The sequence below is a fragment of the Branchiostoma lanceolatum genome, chromosome 7 (genome assembly GCF_035083965.1).
Source record: "Branchiostoma lanceolatum isolate klBraLanc5 chromosome 7, klBraLanc5.hap2, whole genome shotgun sequence".
NCBI lineage: Eukaryota > Metazoa > Chordata > Leptocardii > Amphioxiformes > Branchiostomatidae > Branchiostoma > Branchiostoma lanceolatum.
The window spans coordinates 4338289-4356202 of NC_089728.1; the positions used below are offsets into that span (position 1 = coordinate 4338289).

The 17914-nt window shown below is 42.0% G+C and overlaps 3 protein-coding genes across 3 annotated transcripts in view; 2 read left to right on the top strand and 1 right to left on the bottom strand.

The window, feature by feature from the left end:
* Nucleotides 1-3080, bottom strand: part of LOC136438647 (ribosome biogenesis protein bop1-B-like) — a 17040-nt gene extending 13960 nt beyond the window's left edge. Inside the window, exons 1-4 of the mRNA XM_066433551.1 lie at nucleotides 2973-3080; nucleotides 2164-2322; nucleotides 1658-1804; nucleotides 418-569 (exon numbers count right to left, since the gene is read on the bottom strand). Coding sequence (XP_066289648.1) covers nucleotides 418-569; nucleotides 1658-1804; nucleotides 2164-2322; nucleotides 2973-3020 — 506 coding nt within the window. The 5' untranslated portion in view covers nucleotides 3021-3080. The remainder of the gene's footprint in view (nucleotides 1-417; nucleotides 570-1657; nucleotides 1805-2163; nucleotides 2323-2972) is intronic.
* A 293-nt stretch (nucleotides 3081-3373) lies between these two features.
* LOC136438328 (uncharacterized) lies at nucleotides 3374-13493 on the top strand. Its single transcript, XM_066433092.1, has 3 exons — nucleotides 3374-3480; nucleotides 4050-5762; nucleotides 10414-13493. The coding sequence occupies exons 2-3, from the start codon at nucleotides 4062-4064 to the stop codon at nucleotides 12133-12135; spliced, it is 3423 nt and encodes a 1140-aa protein (XP_066289189.1). The 5' UTR covers nucleotides 3374-3480; nucleotides 4050-4061; the 3' UTR covers nucleotides 12136-13493.
* A 1140-nt stretch (nucleotides 13494-14633) lies between these two features.
* LOC136438650 (kelch-like protein 24) lies at nucleotides 14634-17870 on the top strand. Its single transcript, XM_066433554.1, has 2 exons — nucleotides 14634-14743; nucleotides 15511-17870. The coding sequence occupies exon 2, from the start codon at nucleotides 15520-15522 to the stop codon at nucleotides 17215-17217; it is 1698 nt and encodes a 565-aa protein (XP_066289651.1). The 5' UTR covers nucleotides 14634-14743; nucleotides 15511-15519; the 3' UTR covers nucleotides 17218-17870.
* The last annotated feature ends 44 nt before the right edge of the window (nucleotides 17871-17914 follow it).

Sequence of the window (17914 nt, forward strand, 5' to 3'; positions counted from 1 at the left end):
GGGTGCACTGTTGCACCTATATATTTTTGTAGCCTATAGGGTTAAGGTACTTTTGTACACTAGTATACAGAATATTCTTGAAATGTAAGTATAAAAAACAGCATGATAACTTTTTGTTGTACTTTACTTAATGTATTATTTGTTTGAAATTTTAAAGTTAGCTATAGAATTACAGATTGAAGTTCTTAAGAAAAGCAGCAGCGTTAAACTTTGTAATTATGTTCAGAAGAACATTCAACTTTATTTTATCTGGTGCACCCAAAATTCTTTCTGTGCACCCAATTTTTTGAGTTGGGTGCACCAGTGCACCTATTCCCAAAGATGAGTTTCGAGCCCTGTGATTGGATCCAGGAGCTCAACTGTGAGGCTGCTACCAGTTGAGTTACAGGGACATCCCTCCCCTACAACATTACTGACCAGTAATCAGGGTTGTCCATCTTGTTTAGGAACTCATCCAGTTCATCTCCCTTTGCCGGTTTCATGATCTTCTTCCCGTCCAGGTTGTAGCCGATGTGGGGGTAGTCGTTGTACCACTCCATGGGGATGTTACCTACTGTGTTACGGATGTCCTGGAGGTGAAATAGTACATAATGTTATGTTCAGTCAACAGACAACCTGTGGTGTTTGATTACATTATGTAGCAAGTGGTAGGACAGAGCTAGAAGGGCTGGTCACCAAATATATGAATGTGTTTTGATAAGAATAAACAGAGTAGAGAAATGGTTTGTTAGGCTAGACCATCGGTTGGCCCACCCTTCAACAGCGCAGACAAGTTGCCCGCCTTTCACTTATGTACAAAGCTGTCAATAACCTTATTGCTATCCCCATCCACAATATCCTCACAAGAAATACTAACATAACCAGAGGACACCAGCAACGTTTTACCACAGTCGCCTGTAAGACAGAAACATACCGAGGCAGCTTTTTCCCAAAAACAGTCATAGAATGGAATGCACTTCCGCAACATCTTATCGAAACCAAGACTACAGATAGCTTTAAAGCTGGGGTGGCCAAGTATTATGGTTACCCCGGCTTCACCCAGCTGTAAGGGGAGGAGCCTATACCTAGTGTGGCAATGTACAGCACTACTTTGTTCGTTTATTTTTGCACCACTTTTTTTTTCTTGTTGACGGCGTGCACCACCACCACCGGCCACACTTGGGTAAGGCCTCTGACCATAAGTCCTAGACACTATGCCCCACGCGGGGTTTTGTCTAGTATCACGACAAGACAAGACAAGACCATGTGAAGGTAAACATTATGCATTTGCTTGCAAATGTTACCTTTCTAGTTTCAATACACTTTGGATACAGTTGTGTGCTCAGTATAAGCCTATGGCTTTGACAACATAGATATTCAGAGGATTGACAGATGTTAAATACATCATTGCACACATAAGGAAAAAGAAGGTTTATGGCTATAACAAACACATTGAGTACTTAAAAGGTTCACGTGAAAATCTAGAATGTTCTTTTTTTTCTGGTTCTAAGGCCACACCAATTCAATTTCTTTGTTCTCCAAATTATAAAAGGAAATGCTAGATTGGAATATCAAAATGAAAACAGAGTCTCCTCATACTAAAATTTTTCATTAAAAAGGTACAAGAAGCAGGAAATTAAACTGGTGTGTCCTAATACATGTAGTAACTTGATCTCACTTCTTCATCCGAGGAGTCGAACTCGTACTCATCAGGCGGTGGCCTGTTGTCCAGGCGCTCCGTGGAGGAAGTACCTGCAGACCCTGTAGTGACATCGGTGGCAGGTCCAGGGATGTTTGGAGTATCCTCTGTACCATGGTCTTCACTCTACAGATAAAAACATCATTCAAAAATCATCTTTGTTACCGTCCTTTCACAGATGTTTCTTCATTGGAACATGTAGTAATCCTAATACTGTTATAGTGTTAAGTTATATGGGTTCAAACTTTCAGTGCATGTACTTTTCATCTTATATGTCAGTTTTCATAACAGTAGAAACAAGCTCTTTGCAGTAGTACTAGTAGTGTGCTCAGTATATGCCTATGGCAGTGACATCACAGAAGTTCAGAGGATTGACAGATATTTCAAGCATCATCGCACACTGGCACGAATGAGAAATTGTTCTTAACCATAGCTGCCTTCTAGATTTAAGATTACACTACATTTTTCAGATAAGAGATACTTACATCAGATGAGTTATCATCTTCCTCCTCCTCCTCCTCTGAGCTTGGCTCCTCCTCTAACCCAGAGTACACAGACTCCTCACTGTCAGAGGTGTCTCCATCCTCATCATCTCCATCATCATCATCGTCATCATCAGGAGGAGCATCCACAAACAGGTCCAACTGAGGGGGGGAGGGGAATCTTTAGTTCATAACTTAAACTTATACATATCTCAATGATGTATGCTGACTTCTGCTGAGTAAAAAACTATGTGTACTTGAGTTGAAACACAAGAGTAGTACTGTGTACCTAAACCCCACACCTGAATTAGACTGGACCTAACCTTTAGATTCAAGTAAAAAAACTTAAACGTCTGCAAACTAGTCCGGAAAATATCTGTCACTTGCATTCTTCTTTTTGTTCTTAAACCTTATTTAGATCGTGAAATTTCCAAATTTTCTGGTTAGTAATCTATTTTAGATTTTAATTAAATTTAGATGCAGAACTTTGTGTGCTCAGTACAAGCCTATGGCTTTGACATCATAGATATTCAGAGGATTGACAGATGTTTCAAACATCATCGCACACAAGTAAGAACTGCCTTTTATAGTCATAGCTGCTTTCTATATAGATGGTAACAGTTATAAAATGTAGTATTAGCCCCCCTCCCCACACGAGGCACATGTCCCGCACTGCACCAACAGTTCGAGGGAGAAATTACCAAATTCCTGCGGACTGAAGACGAAACAAATTGTTACCCACAGAGTCATGCTCTCAATTACAAATTCATGGAAGACAAGGGCGTCCAAATATCTTCAGAATTCTCACAAACCTCCTCTTTTTCCAGCTTAGCTTCGCCAACTTTCCGCTTGGAAGCCATGCTGCCTTCCCATGTGGGTCAAAGGTCATAAATAGCGGCTTTCTACCTGTCAAAGACGCCGTCTAGCGTATTGAAAGATGATTGCAGTACAAGACGTCTGGTCGTTCAAAAACGTCCTCTAGCGTATTGATGAATAATTGCAGTACAAAACGTCTGGCAGTTCCTGCGTTGATTCATCCGTTCCAGTTAGATGAAATTATAATATGTACCGCTGAATTTCCTTGCACGTCACCTTAAACACCTTTCCTTCTGCAAGATTATATCATAATCTCGAAAAAAATAATATCGAACAATCGTTATCCCACATTCAATTGATTTGGAATATTCCAAGAATGACCTTTGACTTTCCTGGAAGTTTTTCCCGCCGTTTAGTGTTTCCTGTGCTGCCACTGTGCATAATTTTTGTCCGGGCGCAAGCTTCATTCTCGGTAAAACAGTGCAGAAACTGCTACACGACGACGTAAGGAAGCTTTGTTTTTGATAGCTGCCGTTCATACTAAGGATTATCGTGTCAAAATTTTCTGCATTCCATATCTTGAATGGAAGAGAGTGAGTGAGTGATATCTTGAACTCGAAAGAAAGAGAAAAACAGTGATTTTTTGTGCAAGACTGTGACTTGCAAACGTCAGTTTCTTGTTACTAGATCCATGGGCATTTGGCCTCAGCTCCGCGGACTCAATAAACAATAGCGAGTTTTCTTCCCTGCTGAGCAGTTGCGTTAGACTCTCCCGGTCGGTAGTTATGCAAATACCCGTCGGCCTCCCGTCGTCCCTTGCGCGAAAGTCGCTCGGCGAAGCTAACTTCACAAACATGCCTGAAGCCGCATTGCACTCACTCATACCATTAGCAACGTGAAAAAGCATCATGCTTCGCCTCAAATGAGGATGCCTTGACACACAAAAAAACTGGGTCCACCCCTCTGTAAGGGTAAAGATGATCTATCATCAAAATTTGGAATTTTCATGTACTCACTAAGCTAAGGCAAGGCTTTCATGTGAAATACAACAAGTACATTCTGTTTCAATCCAGGATCGGGACATAATGGCAGCAGGACAGAGATCACAAGCATCATCCGACTTCTGCCACAAACCACACGCAGGCGCCCTCTTGCAGGGCTTGGAGAGACTGCGATCTAATAGCCTGCTGGTAGACGTCGTCCTTTCCGTTGCTGGGAAAGAGATTCCGTGTCACCGAAACGTCCTCGCTGCTTGCAGTGAATATTTCAACGCAATGTTCTGCAACGGGCTTCGTGAGAGCAAGGAGCACAAGGTGACCATTCACGAGGTCAGCGCCAGTACCATGCAGCTTCTCGTGGACTACGCGTACACTTCGAAAGTCACCATCACGGAACACAACGCCGTGAAGCTCCTGGAAGGGGCCAACTTCTTCCAGATCCAACCTGTTTTCGATGCATGCACGGAGTTCCTGTCTGAACATCTTTTGGCTGAGAACTGTCTCAGGATGTTAGACCTGGGCAGCATGCTGTCCCCTGAACTGGAGAAGAAGGCACTGCCATTCGCCATGAATGAGTTTGCAGCTGTCAACAAGACACCCGAGTTCTTTAATCTCAGAAAGGACCAGCTCATCACACTCCTCTCATCTGACGACCTCAATGCTTCAGAAGAAACAGTCTACACAGCAGTGATGGCATGGATCAACCACGACACCAGGAAGAGGAAGAAGGAGATGAGAGAGCTGATGGAACTGGTCAGGTTCCCGTACATGGACAGGATGTACTTCTTAGAGAACGTGGAGAACGACAGCGCAGTGCGTAAGTCTTGCCCGGATATCATGACGGAAACTCGCAGGTACCAGCTGTTTCCAGGAGAGGTCCAGTCACCACGCACTCGTCCTCGCCGTGCCAGCGGTCTGAGGGAGGCAGTGGTGGTCATTGGAGGGATAGAGAGAGAAGAAAGAGACGGAGACCGTCCAGTTTACTCAGACTCCATTATAATGACCTGCTCTGCTGAGCCATCCAGCGCAACTTGGACTCCTTTAACATCACTGAAGCAGAACAACAAGTATGGAATTGCTGTGGCTGTTCTAGGCACAAGTGACATCATTGTGTCTGAGGGTGGGCCATCCGGCCAAGTATGGTTGTATCATCTAGAACTGGATAACTGGGCAAAACTTGCTCCAATGAATACAGCCCGGCGCGAACACAAACTTGCAGTGGTGCAAGGTAAGGTGTATGCAATTGGTGGTAAAGACGACAATGGTAAACTAGCTTCTGTGGAGATCTACGACCGAAACCTGAACAAGTGGACTGAAGGTGTAGCACTCCCACAACCAAGATACAAACATGCTGCTGCAGCGTTAAATGGCAACATATACGTGATTGGTGGCTGCGAGAATAAATGCGAAAAGACGTCCACAGTGTTCCGTTTCAGACCTGGAGACAGTCAGTGGCAGCTACAGAGTGACATACCTGTAACATGTCGTAACATGTCTTCCTCAGTTCTCAATGGTAACATCTACGTTGCTGGGTTCCCAGGCATTTATAGTTTTATACCTGGTGTAGATGGAGGTTCCTGGAGTGAGGTAACGGGCACAGGTTTTGGTAGATGCTTATTTGGGATGACTGTCTTTGGAGGAAAGCTTTACTTCTATGGAGGCAAATATACCTGTGGTAGAGGAAGCACTTCCGTTTGCTGCCTTGATCCAGAAACAGAGTCACTTGAACATGCAGGAGACATGCCAAAGGGTCTTTACGGCCATGGTTGTGTCACTATACTGAAGGGGTGATGGGAGATGAATTATCGTGTACATAAGGTTTTCCCAGCCCTAGTTTCTTTTTCATCGTCTGAGCAAACCCATGCTCACCTTCTGTCATGATTTCAACTAAGCCCATGTTGATTTGATTATATGGATGACATCTCTGACCCCAAAACTGATGCGAGCGTGCAAATGGAAATAAGTTTTGCAAAAAAAAGTTTCCTCTATCATGAAATTCATGTGGTCAGGAAGGATGAACAAAAGTAACCACACAGTGTATGGTATACCGAATAATAGATGTTTTATTTTTGTTCTTCTTTCACATCTTCTTCTTTGACCTTGGAATTGAGTTTGGCTGTCATTGACATTAGTATCTGTTTTCTGAAATATTTATTTGCAATTTACAGCATATATATTCTCATTTTGCAGCTGCTTTGTATGATATAAAGTACATGTATGGGCAAAAACTTTTTTTGGAAACGGACGAACAGTGATGCGCACATGAATGTCATCCATATAATCAAATCAACACGACCTAACTTTCAGGATGAAGGAATGGCCATGATTTTGTCCATTATGAGTAACAAGACTTAGTCAAATGGCTGGAGTAATTTGTACTCATCAAAACTACAAACCATGCTTAGCAGCTATGTTACTGAGTAGACTTATCAATTTTTTTTTAATACTCAGTCACGACTCACTGGTATATCATATGTAGTTCCATGTGTGATACCATATTCTGTGGGTTTGCAGTATTTTTCAGGAAGTAGAATGTCCCAAATTGCCAAGTCTTTAGTTTTGACTAGTCGTATTAGACATGCATGTATTTTCTTTATCATAGATTATCATATAAGAACCTTCTTGTATAAAAGACAATTAACATTACCTGATGTCCATACTTAGACAGAGATATAATCTTGATACATTGTAGTTTCATCCAGCATTTTTTTTACTGTAAAACTTGTAATACTTTTCTTACAATATGTTATAACAAACTATCATTGATAGTTAGTATGAATCAACATGTTGCTGTTGAATGAAGATTTGTCTGCTGTGTGAGTTTATTTGTCCAAAATTATTTACTGAAAGTTTTTTTTTTTAAATTAATGAATTGGATAAGTTAACACCAAGCTTTTGAACAATTGCCTAAACACATCACTGCATTTTGCTGCTGCGTTATGCAGAAGGGTCCACCATGATCTGTACTCAGCCCTGCGTACATGTATGTAATTTTCTGCAGTAACATTTTCCTTGAGATAGGTAGCGCTTTTGATACGTGAGCTTTTGGTTGTGTCGAAGGCCCTGTTGATTTGATTTTATTGATGACATCCGTGCATGAATCAATTTTTGTCCTTAAAAAAAGAATTCAACCATGCTGTAAATCATACAAAGCAGCTTCAAAATGAGAAGATATATGCTTTGAATTGCAAAAAAATATTTCAGAAAACAGATACTAATGTTGCAGAATGCCAAAGTTAATTCCAAAGTCAAAGAAGAAGATCTGAAAGAACAAAAATGAAGAATGATCTGTATCTATAACCCCATGATATAGTGGAATGGTCTTCAACTGGGTGTTTGAAGCATGTAGGACCAATCCAAGGGCTCTGATTAGGGGTGAGGGTATTTGCAGACTAGCCATATAACGTTAGAATAGTTGTCAGAAATGTGTATGATGACAGTTGACATATAACAGGTTAGCATTTGAAGGTAAGTTTTTGTGGTCTGATGTTTTTGTTCCTGAGATAATGACACCTTCTTTTTCTTCACTTCCCCATAGTTCTACATGCATTACTGGCATATATTGTAACTGATACTAAACTAGACTGGCCGTCATTTGCTTTAAGAGCAAATTCAGGATGTTTCGCCCATACTCCTCATGCAAGAAGTGGGCTGTCCCAAAATAACTCCTGGGCAAATCCAAGTTTCTGCATAATTTATGCAAATGAGGTCCTCATGAGCATAAGTTATGTCCAGGTGCTTTCACCTTTCCTACATGTACCTACATGTTCAAGATGACATCCGCAGCTTTTACAGTAAGGGGAATACAATATCATGCATAGATTATGCAAGTCAGGTCCTCATTAGCATATGTCATGGCCAGGCGTGTGCACCTTTCCTAAAGGTACCTACATCTCAAATATGACATCTGCAGCTTGTACGCTAAGGGAAATACAAGTTTCTGCATAAATTATGCAAATGAGGTCCTCATTAGCTTAATTTTTGGCCAGGTGCATTGACCTTTCCTAATGGTACCTACATCTTAAAGATGACATCCGCAACTGTGACGGTAAGGGAAATACAAGTTTATGCATGAATTATGCAAATGAGGTCCTCATTAGCATAATTCATCGCCAGGTGTGATCACCTTTGCAAACGGTACGTACATCTCAAATCTGACATCTGCAGCTTTTCCGGTAAGGGAATTACAAGTTTACGCATAAATCATGCAAATGAGGTCCTCATTAACATAATTTATGGCCAGGTGTGTTCGCCTTTCCTAAAGGTACCTACATCTCAAAAATGACATCCGCAGCTTTTACGGTAAGGGACATACAACTTTATGTATCGATTATGCAAAGTAGGTCCTCATTAGCATAATTTATGGCCAGGTGTGTTCGCCTTTCCCAAAGGTACCAACATCTCAAAGATGACATCCGCAGCTTTTACGGTAAGGGACATACAACTTTATGCATACATTATGCAAATTAGGTCCTTATTAGCATAATTAATTGTCAGGTGTATTCACCTTTCCTATAGGTACCTACATCTCAAATATAACATCCGTACCATGTAACATAAGGTACATATAACTTTCTGTAATACCATTAGTAGAGGTACCCCCTGACATCTGCTTGGTTTTAACTCCCAGACAGGGGAAGTGTAGGAGGGCTTATGTTACAAGATGACCTAGTTGTGAGAAAATAACCAAAAATTCCATCAAAAAATTGCAAAATAAATCATTTTGAAGTAGTGTATACCAAAAAAAATAATGGGGTCCTTTGGGTAAATATCCAATGCACAACTAAACCAAATTTCAGGTCCTTAGGTTTCAACACCACGGCACTGGAGGCCATAATGTGCGACTTTTGTCGGAAAATGACCAAAAAAACTCGATAAAATCATTTTAAAAACTTATATCAAAAAAATTAAAAAAGGGTCTAGGGGTATACACGTACTCTATCTCCATACCAAATTTCAGCTAATTTGGTCGACGGACGACCGAGAAGAAGCGATTTGAAGATCTGACAGGAGAAGGAGGAGGAGGAGGAGGAGGAGAAGAAACGTGACAAAAACAATATGTTTCCTTGGCGAAACATAACTAAAGCTTTCCTCAACCTGTCAAAAACGCCCTCTAGTGTAAGAATAGATGATAGCAGTATAAGATGTCTGACCCTTCAAAAACGTCCTCTAGCACATTGATGAATAATTGCAGCATAAAACGTCTGGCACTTCCTTTCCTTCGTTGATTCATTCATTCATTCCAGTCAAATGAAATGACAAGTTATATCACTGACTTACTTTGTACGTCCCCTTGAACAATTTTCCTCTTGCAAGGTATATAATAATCCTCAAAAATGATATTTGAACAATCGCTACCCCCTATTCAATTGATTTGGAATGTTCCAAGAGTGACCTTTGACTTTCCTAGAAGTTTTTCCCGCCGTTTTGTGTTTCCTGTGCACAATATTTTTGTCCGACCGCAAGCTCCATTCTCGGTAAAACCAAGGAGGTTTAATCAAACCTCCTTGGTAAAATAGCGTAGAAACTGCTACCCGACGAGGTAAGGGGACTTTGTTTTTGATAGCTGCCGTTCATAGGATTATCGTGCCAAAATTTCCTGCATTCTATAACGTTCAACTGGAAATGAAGAGAAAATATTGTGATTTTTTCTGGAAGACTGTGGCTTGCAAATGTCAGTTTCTCGTTTAATATTTGCTTGGAAATGACCAGAGTAGAACGTGAACGTATGTTACTATGTAACGTTATGTTATGTATGTAACGTTACGTATCTTGCGTGATTTTTGTGTCAGTCAAAATGATTTTTAATGAAGATGTTCACATGACAAACAAAGAGTCCGTAGGACACAAACCTTCGTGAAACTAGATCATCATGTGTTTGCAGTGTTTGATACCCGCTTTACCAGGAATAACAATTTCTTTAGAACCTGTTTCCATGTGTGTCCAGGTGTTAAATAGATACTAGGCAGGAACCAAGGGCTCACCAAGGCAGTGTAGCAAGCCAGAGCACTTGGAGAGTAGCTAATAATTTGGCCCCACCTTGTACAGGCTACCAGCTGGCAAACGACAGCTGATTTAACTTAGGTGTCAATTTACAAGTCTCCAAACCTGAAAATACTGCTACAGTGCCCCAATTCACCATGTTTCATTTGGACCTCAATGACTAGTACCAACATGCCAGAATTCAAACAAATCCATCTGAAGGATCTTGAGTTACAGCTGCAAATACAAAAACACAGTCAAAAGTAGTTAACTTGTCAGAGTTCACTGACCTCCTTGTTGGAGGTAATTTTGAACTGTCACTAGATCCACACCTCTGTAAGGGCAAAGTTAATGTTAATCTGTTATCAAAATTTGGAATTTTTGTGAAGTCAATGATGAAGGTAAGGCTTTCATGTGAAATGCAACTGATATTAAAGTACATTCTGTTGCATTCCAGGATCGGGGCATGATGGCAGCAGGACAGAGATCACCAGCAGCATCCGACTTCTGCCACGAGCCACATGCAGGGGCCCTCTTGCAGGGCCTGGAGAGACTGCGATCTAACAGCCTGCTCGTAGATGTCGTCCTTTGCGTTGCTGGGAAAGAGATTCCGTGTCACCGAAACGTCCTCGCTGCTTGCAGTGAATATTTCAACGCAATGTTCTGCAACGGGCTTCGTGAGAGCAAGGAGCACAAGGTGACCATTCACGAGGTCAGCGCCAGTACCATGCAGCTTCTCGTGGACTACGCGTACACTTCGAAAGTCACCATCACGGAACACACCGCTGTGAAGCTCCTGGAAGGGGCCAACTTCTTCCAGATCCAACCTGTTTTCGATGCATGCACGAAGTTCCTGTCTGAACATCTTTGTGCTGAAAACTGTCTCAGTATGTTAGACCTGGGCGGCATGCTGTCCCCTGAACTGGAGAAGAAGGCACTGCCATTTGCCATGAACGAGTTTGCAGCTGTCAGCAAGACACCTGAGTTCCTTAATCTCAGAAAGGATCAGCTCATCACATTCCTCTCCTCTGACGACCTCAATGCTTCGGAAGAAACAGTCTACACAGCAGTGATGACATGGATCAACCACGACACCAGGAAGAGGAAGAAGGAGATGAGAGAGCTGATGGAACTGGTCAGGTTCCCGTACATGGACAGGATGTACTTCTTAGAGAACGTGGAGAACGACAGCGCAGTGCGTAAGTCTTGCCCGGATATCATGACGGAAACTCGCAGGTACCAGCTGTTCCCAGGAGAGGTCCAGTCGCCACGCACCCGTCCTCGCCGTGCCAGCGGTCTGAGGGAAGCAGTGCTGGTCATTGGAGGGACAGAGAGAGAATTTCCATTTTCAGTTTACTCCGACTCCATCATGATGACCTGCTCTGCTGAGCCATTGAGCACAACTTGGACTCCTTTAACATCACTGAGGCAGAAGAACATGTATGGAATTGCTGTGGCTGTTCTAGGCACAAGTGACATCATTGTGTCTATGACTACAGGTTGGAGCCCTATTTTGGGGGAAGTGTGGCTGTATCATCTGGAACTGGACAACTGGTCCAAACTTGCTCCAATGAATGCGACTCGGGACTTACATAAGCTGGCAGTGGTGCAAGGTAAAGTGTATGCAATCGGTGGCTATAACAACAACGGTCCAGTAGCTTCTGTGGAGGTTTACGACCGAAGCCTGAACAAGTGGACTGACGGTGTAGCACTCCCACAACCAAGATACCGACATGCTGCTGCAACGTTAGATGGCAACATTCACGTCATTGGTGGCTGCAAGGATAGATGTGAAAAGACATCCACAGTGTACCGTTTCAGCCCTGGAGACAGTCAGTGGCAGCTACAGAGTGACATACCTGTACCATGTTGTGACATGTCTTCCTCAGTTCTCAGTGGTAACATCTACGTCTCTGGGTCCCCAGGCACTTATAGCTTTATGCCTGGTGAAGATGGGGGTTCCTGGAGTGAGGTAAGGGTCGAGGGTCTTGGTACAAGCTTACGTGGGATGACTGTCTTTGGAGGAAAGCTTTACATCTTTGGAGGCAAATACACGCTCAGTGGTGATGGAAGTACTTTTGTTTACTGCCTTGACCCAGAAACAGAGTCTCTTGAACATGCAGGATACATGCCAAAGGGTCTTTACGGCCATGGTTGTGTCACTATACTGAAGGGCTGATGGGAACTGAACATTGTATGAAAGGTTTTTCCCAGCCCTGGTTTCTTTTTCATCATCTGAGCAAACCCATGCTCACCTTCTGCCTTGATTTCAACAAAGTAAAATTTTCCGTCTTCCAGGATGAAGGAAAGCCATGATTTTGTCTATAATGAGAAACATGATTTAGTTAAATGGCTGGAGTAATTTGTACTAAGACTCAACAAAACTTGAAACCATACTCAGCAGTTATGTTACTGAGTAGACTGTTATCATTCTTTTTTATATCTAATACTCAGTCCAGGGCTTACCCTGGGGGCCAGGCACCGTATATCGGCTAGCCACCAAGCAACGCTCGGCCCACCCTCCCGCTGTCCCCCGAAGACCGACCCCGCCCCACTCTCCGCTGTAAACCCAAAATCTGCTAGCCATACACCGTGTATGGCTAGCAGATTTTGGGTTTACAGCGGAGAGTGGGGCGGGGTCGGTCTTCGGGGGACAGCGGGAGGGTGGGCCGAGCGTTGCTTGGTGGCTAGCCGATATACGGTGCCTGGCCCCCAGGGTATCCAGGGCTCGAAATAGTGGGTGTATGTGCACCTGTGTGCACCAAAAATTGGAGCTGTGCACCTAATTCTTGACTGTGGGTGCACCAGTGCACCTAGATATTTTTGTAGGCTACAGGGTAAAGGCACTATTGTACACCTTAAGCATACTCTTGAAATGTAAGTATTAGAAATAGCAAAAGCAAAATAACCTTTTGTTGTACAGACCATGCATTTTCTTGTTAGAAGAGCTGATATTTCTACCCATGGGTTAAACATTTGGCTCTGTCCACGCGGTTTTAGAATAAATAACGTTTTGAATAAATCGGACTTAACTGGTCATGTTACGTTAGTACCATATTCTGTGGGATTGCAGTATTTTTGGGGAGGTAGGAATATTCCAAAGTGCCAAGTCTTAAGTATTGATTAATTGTCTTAGACATATTTTCTTTATCATAGATTATAATACAAGTACCTTCTTGTATAAAACACAATTAACGTTATCTGATACAGTTTATATCTACCTGTCAGTATTGAAGGTATATAGATAGAGATGTAATCTTTAAAGTTTCATTCAGTGTTTTTACTGTGACACTTTTGATACTTTTGATACTTTTCTTACAATATTTCACTAAATTTTTTTATCATAGATTATCATATAAGTACCCTTTTGTGTAAAAGACAATTAATGTTACCTGATATCGGTATGTATATAGACAGAGATATGATCTTAAAACATTGTAGTTTCATGCAGCATTTTTACTGTAATGCTTGTGATACTTTTCTTACAATATGTTGTAACAAACTATTATTTTAATCAACAAATTGCTGTTGAATGAAGCTTTGTGTTCTGTGTGAGTTTATTTGTCCAAATTATGTAGCTATTTACTGAAAGTTCAAAATTTAATGAATTGGATAAGTTGATACCAAGCTTTTGGACAGTTGCCCTCCAACATCACTACATTTTGCTGCTGTGTTAGGCAGAATGGTCCATCATGATCACTACTCAGCCCTGCGTACATGTATGTAATTTTCTGCAGTAACATTTTCCTTCAGATAGGTGGCGCTTTTGATAGATGAGCTTTTGGTTGTGTCTAAGGCCCTGTTGAGTTGATTTTATGGATAACATCCGTACGTGCATTAATTTTTGTCCTTTTTAAAAGAAAAAAAAACAATTGGCCATACTGTAAATCAAACAAAGCAGCTTCAAAATGAGAAGATATAGGCTTTGAATGGCAAAAACAAATTCAGAAAACAGATACTAATGTTGCAGAATGCCAAAGTTTTAACTTTTGCATTCTGCTACATTAGTATCTGTTTTCTGAAAAATCAAAGAAGATGTGAAAGAACAAAAATGAAGAATGATCTGTATCTATACCCCCATGATATAGTGGGATGGTCTTTAACTGGGTGTTTGAAGCCTGTAGGACCAATCCAAGGGCTCTTATTAGGGGGGAAGGTATTTGCAGACTAGCCGTATAGAATTTGTCAGAAATGCGTATGATGACAGTTGACATAACAGGTTAGCATTTGAAGGTAAGTTTCTGTGGTCTGATGTTTTTGTTTGAGATAATGACACCTTTTTCCTCACTTCGCCATAGTTTTACATGCATTACTGGCATATATTGTAACTGATACTATAGCTTTCCTCAACCTGTCAAAAACGCCCTCTAGCGTACAAATAGGTGATAGCAGTATAAGCAGGTATAAGATGTCTGACGCTTCAAAAACGTCCTCTAGCACATTGATGAATAATTGCAGTATAAAACGACTGGCACTTCCTTTCCCTCGTTTATTCATTCATTCCAGTCAAATGAAATGACAAGTGTTAACGTTATATCACTGACTTACTTTGTACGTCCCCTTGAACAATTTTCCTCTTGCGAAGTAACGCTAGCGTTATATCATAATCCTCAAAAATGATATTTGAACAATCTCTACCCCCTATTCAATTGATTTGGAATGTTCCAAGGGTGACCTTTGACTTTCCAAAAAGCTTTTCCCGCCGTTTTTTGTTTCCTGTGCATAATTTTCGTCCGACCGCAAGCTCCATTCTCGGTAAAACAGCGTAGAAACTGCCACACGACGAGGTAAGGAAACTTTGTTTTCGATAGCTGCCGTTCATAGGATTATCGTGCCAAAATTTCCTGCATTCTACATCTTGAAGTTCAACTGGAAATGAAGAGAAAATATTGTGATTTTTTTCTGGAAGACTGTGGCTTGCAAATGTCAGTTTCTCGTTTAATATTGTATTATACCGTGCTGGCCTTGGAAAGGACCAGAGTATAACGCGAACGTATCTTACTATGTATGTATGTACCTACGTGATTTTCCCTTTTGGGCTGTCAAAATGATTTTTCATGAAGCTTTCCATAGCAAAGAAAGAGTCCGTAGGACACAAACCTCCGTGAAGTATTAGACTATCATGTGTTTGCAGTGTTTCATACCCTTTTTACCAGGAATGAAAATTTCTTCAAAACCTGTTTCCATGTTTATATCCAGGTAGTTTAAAAAAAATAATACAAGGCAGTATAGCAAGCCAGAGCACTTGGAGAGTAGCTAATTGGCCCCACCTTGTACAGGCTACCATTTGGCAAAACACAGCTGATTAACAGTTTTAGGTATCAATCTATAATTCTCCAAAACCTGAAAATACTGCTACGGCATCTAAAATCACCATGTTCAGTGACCTCCTTGTTGAACTTGGAGTTAATTTTGAACAGTCACTAGCTATAGGTCCACACCTCTGTAAGGGCAAAGTTAATGTTAATCTGTTATCAAAATTTTGAATTTTTGTGAACACGATGATGAAATGCAACTGATGTTAATAAATAAAGTACATTCTGTTGCATTCCAGGATCGGGGCATGATGGCAGCAGGACAGAGATCACCAGCATCATCCGACTTCTGCCACGAGCCACACTCAGGCGCCCTCTTGCAGGGCTTGGAGAGACTGCGATCTAACAGCCTGCTGGTAGACGTCGTCCTTTGCGTTGCTGGGAAAGAGATTCCGTGTCACCGAAACGTCCTCGCTGCTTGCAGTGAATATTTCAACGCAATGTTCTGCAACGGGCTTCGTGAGAGCAAGGAGCACAAGGTGACCATTCACGAGGTCAGCGCCAGTACCTTGCAGCTTCTCGTGGACTACGCGTACACTTCGAAAGTCACCATCACGGAACACAACGCTGTGAAGCTCCTGGAAGGGGCCAACTTCTTCCAGATCCAACCTGTTTTCGATGCATGCACGAAGTTCCTGTCTGAACATCTTTGTGCTGAAAACTGTCTCAGGATGTTAGACCTGGGCGGCATGCTGTCCCCTGAACTGGAGAAGAAGGCACTGCCATTTGCCATGAACAAGTTTGCAGCTGTCAACAAGACACCAGAGTTCCTTTATCTCAGAAAGGACCAGCTCATTACACTCCTCTCATCTGACAACCTCAATGCTTCAGAAGAAACAGTGTACACTGCAGTGATGGCATGGATCAACCACGACACCAGGAAGAGGAAGAAGGAGATGAGAGAGCTGATGGAACTGGTCAGGTTCCCCTTCATGGACAGGATGTACTTCTTAGAGAATGTGGAGAACGACAGCGCAGTGCGTAAGTCTTGCCCGGATATCATGACGGAAACTCGCAGGTACCATTTGTTCCCAGGAGAGGTCCAGTCACCACGCACCCGTCCTCGCCGTGCCAGCGGTCTGAGGGAGGCAGTGGTGGTCATTGGAGGGACAGAGAGAGAATTTCCATTTTCAGTTTACTCAGACTCCATCATGATGACCAGCTCTGCTGAGCCATCCAGCGCAACTTGGACTCCCTTGACATCACTGAAGCAGACCAACATGTATGGAAATGCTGTGGCTGTTCTAGGCACAAGTGACATCATTGTGTCTGAGGGTGGGCCATCCGGCCAAGTATGGTTGTATCATCTAGAACTGGATAACTGGGCCAAACTTGCTCCAATGAATACAGCCCGGCGCAGACACAAACTTGCAGTGGTGCAAGGTAAGGTGTATGCAATTGGTGGCAAAAACAACAACGGTAAACTAGCTTCTGTGGAGGTCTACGACCGAAACCTGAACAAGTGGACTGAAGGTGTAGCACTCCCACAACCAAGATACAGACATGCTGCAGCAGCGTTAGATGGCAACATATACGCCATTGGTGGCTGCGATGATAAACGCGAAAAGACGTCCACAGTGTTCCGTTTCAGACCTGGAGACAGTCAGTGGCAGCTACAGAGGGACATACCTGTAACATGTCATAATATGTCTTCTTCAGTTCTCAATGGCAACATCTACGTTGCTGGGTGCCCAGGCCTTTATAGCTTTATGCCTGGCGAAGATGGGGGTTCCTGGAGTGAGATAGCGATCTCGGGTCTTGTTAAAAATCTAAATGGGATGACTACTTTTGGAGGAAACCTTTACGTCTATGGAGGCGAAGACACATTCAGTATTGGAGTCACTTCTGTCTACTGCCTTGATCCAGAAACAGAGTGGCTTAATCATGTAGGAGACATGCCAAAGGGTCTTTACGGCCATGGTTGTGTCACTATACTGAAGGGGTGATGGATTATCGTGTACATAAGGTTTTCCCAGCCCTAGTTTCTTTTTCATCGTCTGAGCAAACCCTTGAGCCATGCTCACCTTCTGTCATGATTGACTAAGTCAAATTTTCCATCTTTCAGGATGAAGGAATGGCCATGATTTTGTCCATTATGAGTAACAAGATTTAGTTAAATGGTTGGAGTCATTTGTACTAAGACTCAACAAAACTTCAAACCATACTTTAACAGCTATGTTACTGAGTAGACTGTTTTTATTTTTTATAACTAATACACCATATGTAGTTACATGTGTAGTACCATATTCTGTGGGATTGCAGTATCACAGGTATGTTACTGAGTAGACTGTTTTTATTTTTTATAACTAATACACCATATGTAGTTTCATGTGTAGTACCATATTCTGTGGGATTGCAGTATCATTGACTAATTGTCTTAGACGTATTTTCTTTATCATAGATTATCATATAAGTACCTTCTTGTATAAAAGACGATTAACGTTAGCTGATATCTACCTGTCAGTATTAAATATAGATAGATAGAGATGTAATCTTAATACATTATAGTTTCATCCAGCATTTTTACTGCAACACTTGTGATACTTTTCTTACAATATGTTGTAACAAACCATCAATCAACAAGTTGCTGTTGAATGAAGCTTTGTCTGCTGTGTGAGTTTGTTCCTCCCAAATTATCTAGGT

What these genes read in the sequence shown, in the direction of transcription:
- LOC136438328 (XM_066433092.1), top strand. Translation starts at nt 4,062, where the DNA reads ATGGCAGCAGGACAGAGATCACAAGCATCATCCGACTTCTGCCACAAA. An exon ending in GTGTCACTATACTGAAGGGG is followed by an intron (nt 5,763 to 10,413) that starts TGATGGGAGATG and finishes GTTGCATTCCAG; the next exon opens with GATCGGGGCATGATGGCAGC.
- LOC136438650 (XM_066433554.1), top strand. Translation starts at nt 15,520, where the DNA reads ATGATGGCAGCAGGACAGAGATCACCAGCATCATCCGACTTCTGCCAC.